This window comes from Globicephala melas, chromosome 1 (genome assembly GCF_963455315.2).
Source record: "Globicephala melas chromosome 1, mGloMel1.2, whole genome shotgun sequence".
Classification (NCBI taxonomy): domain Eukaryota; kingdom Metazoa; phylum Chordata; class Mammalia; order Artiodactyla; family Delphinidae; genus Globicephala; species Globicephala melas.
This window is the reverse complement of record NC_083314.1, coordinates 99954658-99969626: the sequence shown is the minus strand read 5'-3', so window position 1 is coordinate 99969626 and position 14969 is coordinate 99954658. Positions and strand designations below refer to the sequence as shown.

The window sequence follows — 14969 nt, the reverse complement described above, 5'->3', positions numbered from 1 at the left end:
GACTGCACAATTAATAAATGGGCTGAAGACTCAAATGGGCACTTCACAAGAAAATATCCAAGCAGTCTATATACATATGAAAAGGTGTTCATTATGAGGTACTACCATACAGCCACTGAATGGCGGTGTGATCTGACATATCCACTTCGGAAAACTGTTTGACAGTTTCTACTAAAGCTAAACATATGCCTACACTAGAACCTAGCCATTCTAATCCTAAATATATACCCAAGAAAAATGAGTACCTGTGTTCACAAAAAGACATGTACAAGAAAGTTCGTAACAGTTTAATAATAGCAAAATGTCAGAAACAATTCAAATGTCTCCCAACAGGAAAACAGATAAGTTACAGCATGTTCATATAATAGAATCCTACACAACAACAAAAAGAAACACACAAGAATATAACTGAATCTCAGAGATATTATGCTGAGTGAAGGAAGCCACACACAAATAAGTACATACTGTATGTGTCCATTTATCTAAAGTTCAAGAACAGGTAAAACCTGTTTTGAAGTGATGGGCTTCCTGTGGGAGTATGAAATGGATTGAGAAGGCACACAAGGAAACCTAAAGGGGTGGTACAATTTTCTGAATCTTAATTTGGGTGAAAGTACACATAAACTGTTATCAAGCAGTACCCTTAAAAGCGAACATTTAGCAAGGTGCAAAAAGCAAAAATAGAATTTTATATTAAAGAATAATTTAACATTAATTAAAGAAATTAATATGATATAAAAGGTATAAAATACTGTAAATCCACACTACAAAGCAGTAGAAAATGAGAGTCACACAGGGAAAGCAAAAGATATTAAAAGAAATAATCCACAGAAGAAATTAAAATGGCCAAAAGTCATATTAAAAGATACTTATCTTCACTAAAAATCTAAGAAATATAAACTAAAATTAATACTACTATAATACCTGTCCGGTAGCAGATATTAAGAAGGTTAATATTATCAGGAATATGGGGAAGTAAGTATGATCATACACTATCTTTGGGATTCCATTTGGTACAACATTTTTGGGTGGCGAATTTGCAATATCCGTTAATATTTTATATGGGTATATTGCAATCTCACTTCTAGGAATAAAAATGTTCACTGCAGTATTATTTGCAGTAACCAAGATCTGAAGCATTTAAATGTCCATCAGTTAGTAAGTACTTAAATAATTTATTTTATGTCCAAGTAATGAATACTACTCAGCTACTTCTGAACTGATAAAAAAAAAAACAATATCTATGATATCAAGTTAGGTGAAAAAAAGTTACAATCAATATATCCATGAGGACCTTGTTAGCTTAGAACAAAACCAAAACTCAGGTGTGTACATATCTCCCAATTTACATATTTCTAAATTTATAAATATAAACAATTATTTATAAATTGTATATTATTTACATATATAAAGTCTGGAAAAACAAATATCAAAATGTTTATAAATTATCTCTGCGTAGTAAGATTTTTAAGGATAGACTTTTAATTTTTATATACTTCCGTACTGTTTGAAAATGTTAAAGCAAGCATGTATTACTTTTATAATTAACAAAATGACTAACGGCAATAACAAAATATTTTTCCAGTTCTTTTTAATATTCATACCTGCAAAGCTTTTTCCTTCTCATTTGTCAGTTCTTGAGAATGCTTATTTGACAATGTTGCTGTGTGTGATGCCCATTCATTCCGTAACTTATCTAATTCTTGGATTTTTTCTGATAATGTCTGTAGGAGAGTTCAATATGAAATATTAAAATTCTTGAATATGTTATTAGATTGGAACATGAAAATATTTGCAAAGTATATTAAAGGAGATGGAATCACAGCTTTTTAAGACATACTCAAAGCCTTTTCTTACACAGATCTTTTTGTATTTAAAGAAATCAACATTAGAATAAAAGCAATTTTAGAGTTAAAATGGTCCACAGTTTAACAATCACTAACCTTTTAGTTAAATCTGGCTCTTCGCCTCTCAATCCTCTCCTCTGGCATTAAGAAAAAAAGAAACCCAGGGTAGACCAAGTCATAAGTAGTACAGATGACCTTAAACAACACAGGTTTGAAATGCACAGGTACGCTTATACTCAGATTTTTCTTCAAGAAATACGTACTACAATACTACACAATCCACGGTTAGTTGAATCTGATGATGTGGAACCATAGATACGGAGGGCTGACTATAAACTTATGCAAGAATTTTCAACTGTGCAGGGGGCCGGTGTCCCTAACCCGCGTGTTGTTCAAGGGTCAACTGTAGTTTACTTATACACCTAAAACCTAGAAACACAGGTTCCCAAGATGGGCCACGTGGTGCAGGACAATTTTCTACCTGAAGCCATGCAGCTTATCAGATACTTTGGTCCTCAATTTCAAGGAGTAGCTATGACTGAAATGATGATAAGCCTATCAGAGGAATTAATTCTAAACTTAACAGAAGGAAGGAAGGGAAAGATTTAGAAGACAGGAACTGAAAAGCCATTTAGACAAGAGGAATGAGGTGAATTAAAGAGGAGCAGAACATATGACAGATACTATACATTATTTAATGAAGACTTGGAGAAAATGTGTCATATACTGGGGATAACAGAAATGTTTGGATAGAATAAACTATCAAGAAGAAAAAGCATCAGATTAAGACAACTGGTAGGGGAAGGGTGGCAAAAAGGAGGGGGAATTCAATGGCAGTGTGCTTTGAAAAAAAATACACAAAAGCCTAGATGTGATTCAAGAAGCAATTCAGAACCTATGTTTGGATGACTTACAAAGACAAAATGAAATTTGAATTACCTTTTGTGTGAAATTCAGTTGCCTGGTAACATCATCTAGTGATTGTGTCAATGATAATTTTTCTTCCTATTTATAAAAATAAAAGTATGCAGCTTATAATTTAATTTAATCATCTGTAGCTGTGCTACTCAAAGTGCAGCAAAGTAAGCATCAGTACCACCCTGGGAGTTTGTCAGAAATACAGAATCTCAGGCTCCACCTCAAACCTTCTGAGTTAGAATCTGCACGAGCAAGATCCCTAGAAGATTTGCCTAACCCTTAAATCTTGAGATGCACTGATCCATAGTGTTTGACTAAAAAGACTTTCTGAAAACTCTTACAAGGCATCCCAATGTTGTTTCCTTGTGCTACATACCTGATATAGTTATAGAGCACTTTCTAATCTTCAAGACACTTCCATATATTTTATCTCATTTAAGACAGCCTAGAGAGGGTACATATTTCCATACATATCTACCAGCTGATGAAACCAAGACACCAAGAGTTTAAGTGACTGCTCAAGGTCACAGAAAATCAGTAAAAACCCTGGGACCTCAGTTTCTCAATTCCTGGTCCAGTTCTATCCTGTTGTACCTTAACTAAAACAATAAAGTCAGTACATGCTATAAAAATTTCCTGGGGGCTTCCCTGGTGGTGCAGTGGTTGAGAGTCCGCCTGCCGATGCAGGGGACACGGGTTCATGCCCTGGTCCGAGAAGATCCCACATGCCGCGGAGCGGCTGGGCCCGTAAGCCATGGCCGCTGAGCCTGCGTGTCCGGAGCCTGTGCTCCACAACAGGAGAGGCCACAACAGTGAGAGGTCTGCATACCGCAAAAAAAAAAAAAAAAAAAAAAAAATTCCTATACATCTTTAAAAGAACTTTATTCAGAAAACAAAATCTAATAGCAATATAGCTTATCAGTGGTTTATCAGAGAGCTCTGGGACTTATTTAAAAGATTAACTTAAATTTAAATCTTACCTTGCTACATTTCAAACAGTCTGCTAGAAACTTCTTTATTTCCACATCATTTCCAGGTAACAGTTTTAATGAAAGGTGTGTAAGATGCTTAAAAGGATTTGTCTCTACCACATTTAAAAAAGCAGGTGAGTTATCCAAAATAGCTTCTGGAGAAACTAACTGTAGCAAAAACCTTTGAAAACAAAGTGTGACATAACACATTTATGAGACAGTGAAACTCTCCCATTGAATCATGAGCTCTATTGGATCATCAATGATTAAAAGGATCAGAAAAGGGAGCATACTGGAATCATAGGAGCCAATATGAAAGGATTCCCAACGGTAAAATTGGATTAATTAGTGTAAACAGTAAAATGGAGATTTATCTATTGATTGAAAACAATGAATATATAAATGTCCACGAGTTCACAATGAGAAACAGATGAGGAGAAGAAAACAAAACACTAAAAACAAAAACAAATCAAAAACCCACTGAAACCACAAAAGTAACTAGAGTAACAACTCCTTACTCTGAAAACTGACAATTTAAAAGTAAGAATTGAGCATGTATCCTTTCCTGTATGAATTTTCAGAGTAATCAAATAGCTCTAATTGATAAAGGAAAGTTCTTCTTTATAGAAGAATTATATCTAATAAATATAGGAAGAATGATGGAACTGGAAAAGCATAATTTTATAGTTGCTAATTAATTCAAACAAGAATCGTCAATTGATGAAATTTATACATAAAAGGTTTGGGAGCTTTACAAGGAAAGGATCACGTGTTACACTAAACAAATACAGATATATGTGCACACAAAATCTTATTCTTCCCTTTTTCCAAGTTCATTACAAAAACATATACTTGAACACTAGCAACAAAACTATCAAAAAGAGAAACTAAGGAAACAATCTCATTTACAACTGCACCAAAAGGAATAAAATTTCTAGGAATAAACCTACCTAAAGAGATAAAAGACCTGTATTCAGAAAACTGTAAGACAAGACACTGATGAAAGACATCGAAGACGATACAATCAGATGGAAAGATATACCATGTTCATGCACTGAAAGAATCAATACTGTTAAAATGACCATACTACCCAAGGCAATCTTCAGATTCAATGCAATCCCTATCCAAATACCAAGGGCATTTTTCACAGAACTAGAATAAAAAAAAAGTTTTAATTTATATGGAAACACAGAAGACCCTGAATAGGCAAAACAATCTTGAGAAAGAAGAACACAGTTGGAGGAATCATACTTCCTGACTTCGGACCATACTACAAAGCTACAGTAGTCAAGACAGTAGTATTGGCACCAAAACAGACACATAGATCAATGGAACAGAACAGAGAGCCCAGAAATAAACCCACACACTTATGGTTAATTAATCTACGACAAAGGAGGCAAGAATATACAATGGGGAAAGACAGTCTCTTCAATAAGTAGTGCTGGAAAAACTGGACAGCTACATGTACAAGAACAAAACAGAAAATTCTCTAACAGCACATAAAAAAATAAAACTCAGAATGGATTAAAGACCTAAATGTAAGGCCGGAAACCATAAAACTCCTAGAAGAGAACATAGGCAGAACACTTTCTGACATAAATTGTAGAAATATTTTTTAGATCTATCTCCTAAAAGAAAAGGAAATAAAAGCAAAAATAAACAAATGGGACCTAATTAAATTTAAAAAGCTTTTGCACAATGTAAGAAAACTATCAACAAAACAAAAAGACAACCCACTGAATGGGAGAAAATATTTGCAAATGTTATGACCAAGGAAGGGCTAATATCCAAAATACATAAACAGCTTATATAACTTAATATCAAAAAAACAAACAACCTGGAAAAAAAAAAAACAAAAAAAAACAACCTGACAAAAAAATGGGCAGAAGACCTGAACAGACATTTTTTCAAAGACATACCGATGGCCAAAAAGAACATGAAAAGATGCTCAACATGGCTAATCATCAGGTAAATGCAAATCAAAACCACAATGAGATATTACCTCACACCTGTCAGAATGGCTATCATCAAAAAGAACACAAATAACAAATGTTGACGAGCATGTGGAGAACAGGGAACCCTCCTACACTCTTGGTGGGAATGTAAATTAGTGCAGCCACTGTGGAAAACAGTAGGGAGGTGTCTCAAAAAACTAAAAACAGACCTACCTTATGACCCAGCAATTCCATTCCTGGGTACATATCCAAATCAAACAAAAACACTAATTCTAAAAGATACACGTACCCCAATGTTCATAGCAGCATTGTTTACAATTGCCAAGATATGGAAGCAACCTAAGTGTCCATCAACAGATGAATGGATCAAGAAGATGTGGTATATATACACAATAGAGTACAAAAAAGAATGAAATTTGTCATTTACAACAACATGGATAGACCTAGAGGGTATTATGCTAAGTGAAATAAGTCAGGAAAGACAAATACTGTATGATATCACTTACATGAGGAATCTAAAAAATACAACAAACTAGTGAATATAACAAAAAAGAAACAGACACAGATATAGAGAACAAACTAGTGGTTACCAGTAGGTAGAGGGAAGGGGGGAGGTGCAATATAGGCGTAGAGGATTAAGAGGTACAAACTGCTATGTATAAAATAAATAAGCTACAAGGATATATTGCACAACCCAGGGAATATAGCCAATATTTTATAATAACTATAAATGGAATATAACCTTTGGAAAAAATATATATTTGATGCTGTTAAACATTTCAGGTAACTTTAATGGCTTTGCCAAAACATGAAAATTAAGGGGCAAATATTTCTGATTTTATAAATTTGAGATTTATGAACCTCTCACCACAGCTTTGAAAACAGACAGAGGTACTTATATAGAATATTTTCCCATCAAGTTGTCTTACAAAGAAGAGTCTGTCTTTAGGGAAGTTTAATGATATAGTGCTCTCCTGAGACTTACCTTGGAATTTCTTTGGCATGTTCTTGAGTACACTGCTGAAGGAGATCTATGAATTTTTGTGGGAAAGCTGAGAAGTCTATCAGAAGACCTTGCTGGAATTTTAAACTATACAGAAGACAGGAAAAGAAATTCTTTTAGAATTTTAATTACTGTATTTAATTACAAATAACATCCTGAAAGACTATTCTTTTATTTACTGAACACACATTATAATCAAGAATGAAGCTAGGGAACTTTGATTTTTATAGAGTTTATTCAACGGGAGGGAAAAGGTCAATAAATCTAGCTAAAGCTCCAAACTTCTGAGCTGTTAAGCAAAATGCTGATCATCTATCAAATATTTATTTTCAAAAACAGCCTGAATAATTACAGTATAAATAGTCCAGTGTTCCCAAAATGCCTCAATGTTTCTAATAGGTATGTGTTTCAAAGAGGATAGTACCGATACATTCACAAAACTTAAAAATTTACTTATTCCTAGATCAAAGACCAGAAAAATAAATATAGTTACCTCTGAAAATCTTCCTCTGATATAACAAGGTTATACAGAAAAAATGGATCAGTATCATCAGTCAGACGGATAACTAAATCCTAAAAGAAAGATTGTTATTTTTAATGTTTTCAGTAGATTTGGCTTTTAGAGTAATTTCTTCCTTCTTGGAAATGAAATCATCTAGTATTATCAACATATCACTGTTATAGTTCAGACAGCTGTCTTCTGGTGCTGCTGGGTTTTCATTGGTCTTTGGAGACTTTAGCATCTTAAATAGGGTTAAATATTCTGCTCCTTGAGAGCCACATGGAGTGGAAGGTGGGAAGGAAAGGGGTCTATAAAAGCTAATTAAATGCTAGGAGTTGTAAGTTGAAGAATATATCATTCTATCAGAGGCTTAAGAAAGTTTAGACCCAGCCCTTGCTGCACTATGATACCATAACGAAAGTATTCTTTACCACTGATCATATCATAATCAATTATATTTTCAGTTTCCCTCAAGTTAATTGTCTGGTATTTCCGAAGTGGTAAATACATCAGCAGAAATGACAAACAATCATCTACCCTAGATAAGAAAGGAACATTTGTCTCTCAGGCAGAGGACAGGGGTATCAGGTGACAGGCTGTCAGGGCTTCTTCCTAAGAGCCTACCTATTCTCTCCCACTCTTAAGTGGCCACTGATGTGGAACCCTATCTGTTTTCAGTTTCAAATGAAGTGAATACCTTTCATAAAGACCATTTTATCACAGCAGCTAAAGCTGACAGAAAAGTACACAAAAATTATGTATTTCAGAGCACACTGGCACAAGGAAAACAGGACTAGCAAGATGATGGGCTAACAGATTAAGTTTCTACTTAGAAATAATATCTACTTGTGGCTACTGAGGAACCACTAGGGTCCTAGAAAAATCTAAACCACTTTTATGAGTAGAGCTCATAAAATGAAAAGGTACAGTAGGCATAGGAATAACATGTAAGAAGTATAATATATAATCTCTACCCTAGAAAATTAGCAACCTAGGTGTTTGCTCTGCTTCAGAAGGCACTGTTTCTTAAAGCAGCTTCTATTTAAGTATTTCTTGAAATCCACCCCAAGATGCTATAAAAAACTGAAGCTGCTACTAACACCATTAGATCCTTGAATATGTACAGGGAAAGCTATGACAGAGAAAACAGATGTATTTCTTAGCCCTCCATTCTATATCCTCATTTCTGTTAATGACTCATACTTTTAAATCAGATTAGAATGATGTTCTAAACACCTCTCTTCAAAAGGCAAAAAGATTCAAAACTATCTCCCTGCAGTGCTTCAATTCATTCTGTTCTCACATTTACATGAAACGCCAATTCTACAGAGTAGCAATATATATTCTAGCAACTTAAAAAAGTGTAATGGGGGAATTCCCTGGAGGTCCAGTGGTTAGGCCTCTGAGTTTCCACTGCAAGGGGGCACGGGCACAGGTTTGATCCCTGGTGGGGTTCGATCCCTGGTCTGGGAACTAAGATCCGGCAAACCACAAGGGGTGGTCAAAAAAAAGTGCAATGCGGCAAACCTAAGGAGACTGTTGTCCCAATCCCCAATTCTTGCATGCTTTAGGAATATATGATATAATAATCTCTCAGTTGTTGTCTTAGTAGGTTCTACCACCCCAGATCTGCAAGTTATAAAATGGCCCCAAATTAAAAAGCAAGATGATATAACAAAAGATCTCACATTCTTAAAGAACAAAAATAATTATAATGTACAGAATTACCGTATCTCAAAAAAAGAAAAATATTTATTTCAAAAGAAATAAATACCAACCTTTCTGTGAACTGGATTAGAAATTGATTGTAGTTCAATGCTCAGTCTAATACTCACTCTCCTGTATGAAAAGATATGCCCATCTATCAGAAACATTCACATGAAATGAATTATTACTACCATTTGTATAGCTAACATTTTCCATCTTAAGCCACAAGATCCTCCACAGGTTGTCCCTAAATTATGAACAGATGTTTGGAAAGCACCCTGGATTTGAAGTTTAAGTTCCTATTTTTCTACAAGTAAGCAATGAGGTTTTTAACCTGAGGATAAATTTTTCTCTCCTGTAAAAAGAGGTTGTCGTGAGGATTACATGAGATAAATGATGTGGAATGCCTACTGTTAGCCTGGTATACAACCTTACTGGCCTGATTCTCAAATAACATCTACTGAAAGACAAACCATCAGTTTTATAACAATTTTTCACATTAAAAAATACCACCTGAAATGACCAAATTGATTTATGAGAGATTTCATTTGAAAATTTTAAAGTGTGAATAATATTAAAATACTTTAATGTTTACAACAAAGGAAATAAGAAAACATGTTCACTTCCCTTATGCATACACAAAAAAATTTTTTTTCAGATTCACAAACTACATCTGATCAATAGACTCTCTATGCAATATATCCACAGAAGTATGGTCAACAAGTTTATTATCTATCTAATCCCAGAGTAAATCTAAACCCTAAAGGGAAAAAACCATAGTGTTACACATTCTATACTGCATCTTAGAAAACCCAGTATTGAACAGAGGCATATAAATAAAGGTGCTCATAAACATTAATTAAACTGAGCAAAAATGTTTAAATAATTCAGGAAACAAAGGAGAAATGGTGAAAAACATCTCTGCATAAGTGCTTCTCAAATTATTCTGCTAGAATTAAATAACAATGGTCTTTCCCTAATGTGAAGGGAAAATAAACTAACAAATTGAATTTGTTCAGTTTTAAGTTATTCTTTTAAAGATGTTTTAAACTTTTTCCACATTCTACTACTTCTACAGAAGTACAGACAGAGTAACCGAGTGTTGATGGAAAAACTTGGTAATAGTTGACTAAAGCTAGATTCAATTGTTTAGTTTTTTTTATGCTCTGACTTGTAATTTATATTGGTTAAATACATGTCATTTTAGTTAAATTTCTTATTAAACATATGACTGGATATTAAATCTTAGTTCACATGACGAGGTTACCATAACTTGTATATTATCTAAAAAGGAACAAGGAGCACTGGTAAACACCACAAAGGTAGGAAGAATTACCTTTAAAACAAGAGAATGTTTTGTTTCTGTCTCTCTAGTATCCAAAGCAATGTATGTGAAACAGATTAAACTCCTACTCCAATTCCACTTAAATTAAGTGTTCTTGTGGGGCAGGAAGAAACCTTTCAATTCCCTAACTTATAAAAAAAAGTGGAAAAAAAGTGAACTAAGTTAGGTTTGTGAGGGCCTTTTCAGCTCTACAATGTCATTATGTTTCGTTTTCATCTTTTGAAGTTTTTTTTTTTTTTTTTTTTTTGCGGTACGCAGGCCTCTCACTGTTGTGGCCTCTCCCGTTGCAGAGCACAGGCTCCGGACGCACAGGCTCAGCGGCCATGACTCACGGGCCTAGCTGCTCCGCGGCATGTGGGATCCTCGCATGTGGGATCCTCCCGGACCGGGGCACGAACCCGTGTCCCCTGCATAGGCAGGCAGACTCTCAACCACTGTGCCACCAGGGAAGCCCCTTTTTAAGTTTTTTTCTAGTACATACTGCCAAGTGATATGACACTGTGGTTGATAACTTTACACTTTTAAAAGTGTGTCACACTTGATAAATTTGTAAAAACATTCAAGAAGCATCCATTAAATAAAGTATTCTCTACATAATACTGGAAGTTTTATTACTATGATAAATTTCCAATCATATTAATGATTTTGTTGCATATATTCCAAAAGCCTATATGCATTAGATGCTGGGGGGAAAAAGAGGAGGAGAAGCCCATAGATTAAAACTATTCCCCACGCTTACTTCAAAAACCTCCAGAGAAATATCTTGTAGAAAAGCATGAGCTTTCAGAGGATCTGAAATCACAAATCTTACTTCCTCCACTGTAATGGTTAATGTCATAGGAACAATATAAAACGAAGTTTAAAAAACAATTTTAAAAATGCTATTTTTCAAAATAAATGTCACATTCTGAACAATGCATAAATCTGCATAACATTCTCCCTGTCAGTTAGATTCAGCAGAACTGGATTCTAGCCCACCTCTGCCACATAGTAGCTGTGACCTTAAACTCTCAATTCAAACAAAAGCTACTCTAAGCCAGGTACTATGCTGGGTGCTAGGGATACAAACAGAAATAAACATGGTTCATGTTCTCAAATTGAGATCAGATTAAATGACTTTACCCTAAGGTTTGCTTCTGATTGTATTTTAAAGCTTCAAGAGAGAGGAGGGAATGGTTACTAGCACTTACCAATTCATTCACTACTGAGTGCCTGCTAGACACTTTGCTTATATCGTCTTATTTAACAACAATAATGCCAAGTAAATATTATCTCTGCCTTACAAAGGAAGAAGCTGAGATGCACAGAATTACAAATTTCGTTAAGGTCACACTGCAGAGCCCAAATTAGAACTCAGACTTTTCACCTACACCATGCTAATAAATGATTAAGGACAATTAATATCAACTTAGGCAACTTTGAAAAGGTCCCTATAGCAAAAGAATTTTAAGACAGACCTAGAAAGTTATGAAAGAAAAAGCATTTGAGGTATCAGGAAAAAACGGAGTAAAGGTATGATATTGAGAGAATATAGGGTACACTTGGGATAACAAGTAGTCCTGTGTGACTACTATATTGGATAGAGGAGCTTAGGGAAAAAAAAAATGAAAAAGCAGGTTGGTGTCAAACCATGGGCTTCAAAATTTTGCATCACTTTCCTCCAGACAGAGTTCTCTGAGCACTACCACGTCCTCAACTGAAGTCCCTTTTTCTCTATGACTTTAATTCATTTACATTACTTCATGCATTAATCATACTTTAATAATAGCTTATGTTTACTGAATGCTCATTAAGTTCCAGGCGCTGTTCTAAACACTTTATATGTATTAACTTATTTAATACATGCTCATAATAATCCCACAGGTAGGTACTTTTATTTTTATCAATTTAAAGATGAGGCACAGAGAAGTAAGAAAAATTGTACAAAAGCAAGCAGTAAGTGGTAGAACTGGAATTTAAACCCAGACAGGGACTTCCCTGGTGGTCCAGTGGTTAAGAATCTGCCTTCCAATGCAGGGGACATGGGTTAGATCCCTGGTCAGGGAACTAAGATCCCACATACTGCGGGGCAACGGAGACCACACGCCACAACTAGAGAGTCCGCATGCTGCAACTATAGAGCCCATGAGCCACAACTAGACAGCCCGTGTGCCGCAACCAAGACCCAACGTAGCCAAAAAATAAATTAAAAAAAAAAAAAAACAACCCAGACAATGTGGCTCCATAATCTGAACTATTTTTTTTAATGTACAAAACAGAGGGATTATATATCCTTTTTTTAATTGAACTATAGTTAATTTACAATGTTGTGTTAATTTCTGCTGTACAGCAAAGTGATTCAGTGATAAATATATGTATTTTTTCATATTCTTTTCCATTATGGTTTATCATCGGATATTGAATATGGTTCCCTGTGCTATACAGTAAGACCTTGTTGTTTATCAGAGCCTGAACTCTTAACCAGTGCTGTGCTGCCTCTCAAAGGAAGATATTTTTGTTTCCCCTGTTAAAGTGTGAGTTCCTTGAGGGCTAGAATGAAAATTGTTTTTTTGCTCTTGCTGCCGTTGGAGGAAGGTGGTGAGGAGGAAGGGAGCTTCTCAGCACCTAGGACAGTGCCTGGTACGCAGTAGGCATTCATAAATATTTGTTGAGCTGAACTGGCCTTGACTACTTTTAACTAAAGAGTCTGGACTGTTTTTCCTATAAGTCAAGGGTCAGCAAACTTCAGTTGTAAAAGGCCATATAGTAAATATTTTAGGCTTTGCAGGCTATAAGGTCTGTCACATTTATTCATTTCTGCCCTTATACCACAAAAGCAGCAACAGACAATTCTTAAACAAATGAGAATAGCTAAATTTAATAAAACTTTATTTACAAAAAAAGGTAGTGGGCTATCTGGCCCACGGGCTCTAGTTTTCTGACTCCTGCTATAGGTGATACGAATATACGAAAAGTTTCTAGACAGAAAGTCTAAAAATGCTGAAACTGTGTTTTAAGAAGATAACTGTGATGACAATGTAGTGAGATGGAGAAGAGCTAGGAGTTTCAACATTGGGATCAGGAATTACGCCCTCCCTTTCTTTTATCTTTCTGTAATCATTCTAGAACACAGCTGTCCACAAATATAAGGCATATATGTAATATTTAATTTTCTAGAAGCCACATTAAAAAATTAAAAGAAACAAATAAATTAATATTTAATTAACCCTATATATCATTTTTGTCACCTTAACACATAATCAATATAAAAACTGAAATATTTTACATTCCTTTTTTCTCCTAGTAAGTCTTCAAAGTACAACATGCAACTTACTCTTATGCACATCAGTTCAGCTTAGCTCCATTTCAAATGTCCAACAATCACAGTGGCTCCCATACTGGGCAGCACAAAAGAATGATCAACTAACCTATAGATCTGCATTTACAGCTGCTGGTCTTGGTACCATCTCCTTGCCTGGCCTGCCAATTGATTCTGAATCGAATTCTGCACTATATACTACTTTCACATTACTGGCAGCTCAATATAGCAATGTCTTCGTTTTTTATATGTCACATTTCCACACCATTTAGCCTTCACACACATTTTCACACCTGATCCTCCTAACAACCAACCATGTAGGTAGGCCTGCTATATCAGCTTTACAAAGGAGGAAACTTACAGTTCAGAGAAGTTAAGAGACAGCTGACACTCAGTGGTGGAACTGAGACAAAATTGAAATCTCCTGACTTCCAGCCAGATCTCTCTATTTAAGCCTCAACAGCACCACCTCTTTAGTCAGTTGTAATTTCGCATTTACCTGTGAGACTGGCCTTTACTTCCTCCCCCACTGGACTGTGAACTCCACGAACACAAGGACTTTTTCCTGACCATTGTATCCCCAGGGCCCAGCAAGGCGTTTTGCAAGTATGCAGTATTTGTTGAATGAAAAAATGAATGGATGAAATTGTAGTTTTCCCCAACTGTCTTTAGTCTATTAAACGTAATCTATTTTTAGTAACTAATGTGAAAAAAAGGCAATATACCATAAAGTTGATTTTTTTTAAGTCGAAGCTTAAATTTATTTCCAATATAATTCAAAGAAGAAAGAAAAAAAAAAAAAAGGCTGGGAGCCAAGGCCTGAGTTCTAGTGCCCGCCCTGCTGTAAACTCGTAAGCCCTCGAGTAAATGAAGTTCTCTGGGCCAGAGTTCTTACCTGTCAAAAAGAGAGAAAGGGGCTATACTGTCCACGATAATGTTCAGCGATAAGATCTTTTTTTTTTTTAACGTGATGCAGGTCAGCGTCCCATTTCTCACACCCTTCCCTCCTCAGCAACGGCGGACTTGGTGAGAGGTAGCCACTAGGTCCCAGCTAGGTCTCCCTCCACGTCCCGGGGACTCCTGCCGGACACCCAGCCACACGCCGGGGCCCACTGGCTGGAGCCGCCATCTTTCCCCCTTGGCCCGACCCCAACCGCCATCCGCGGGCACGGGGTAACGCTGACCTCACCTCTCCTCGCAGTCTTTGCATTTCACTTGCAACGGGACGAGGTGCTGGAAGAGAACCTGGCTCATGCTGAACCGCTTCCCCGGCAGGTGTGCGGGAAACTCCAAGTGCGGCCCGCAGCACTAGCCTAAAAGACGTCCGGGTCCTGTTAAAGTTTGAGTTTGGCGCTCGGTTTCCGCGGAGGAGGCGGGGAAAAAATAAAACAGAGGGGCTAGGCGGGAAGTTTGGACCTCGCCA

At 36.0% G+C, this 14969-nt stretch overlaps 1 protein-coding gene across 5 annotated transcripts in view; it reads right to left on the bottom strand.

The window, feature by feature from the left end:
* The window catches only part of SASS6 (SAS-6 centriolar assembly protein), a 53152-nt gene extending 38224 nt beyond the window's left edge, over nucleotides 1-14928 (bottom strand). For all 5 annotated transcript variants that reach the window (XM_060302184.1, XM_030868787.2, XM_030868788.2 and 2 more), the window contains exons 1-7: nucleotides 14736-14928; nucleotides 8975-9035; nucleotides 7188-7267; nucleotides 6677-6781; nucleotides 3746-3917; nucleotides 2787-2852; nucleotides 1605-1724 (exon numbers count right to left, since the gene is read on the bottom strand). In XM_060302184.1, the coding sequence (XP_060158167.1) occupies nucleotides 1605-1724; nucleotides 2787-2852; nucleotides 3746-3917; nucleotides 6677-6781; nucleotides 7188-7267; nucleotides 8975-9035; nucleotides 14736-14800 (669 nt within the window). In that variant the 5' untranslated portion in view covers nucleotides 14801-14928. The remainder of the gene's footprint in view (nucleotides 1-1604; nucleotides 1725-2786; nucleotides 2853-3745; nucleotides 3918-6676; nucleotides 6782-7187; nucleotides 7268-8974; nucleotides 9036-14735) is intronic.
* Between the last annotated feature and the right edge of the window lie 41 nt (nucleotides 14929-14969).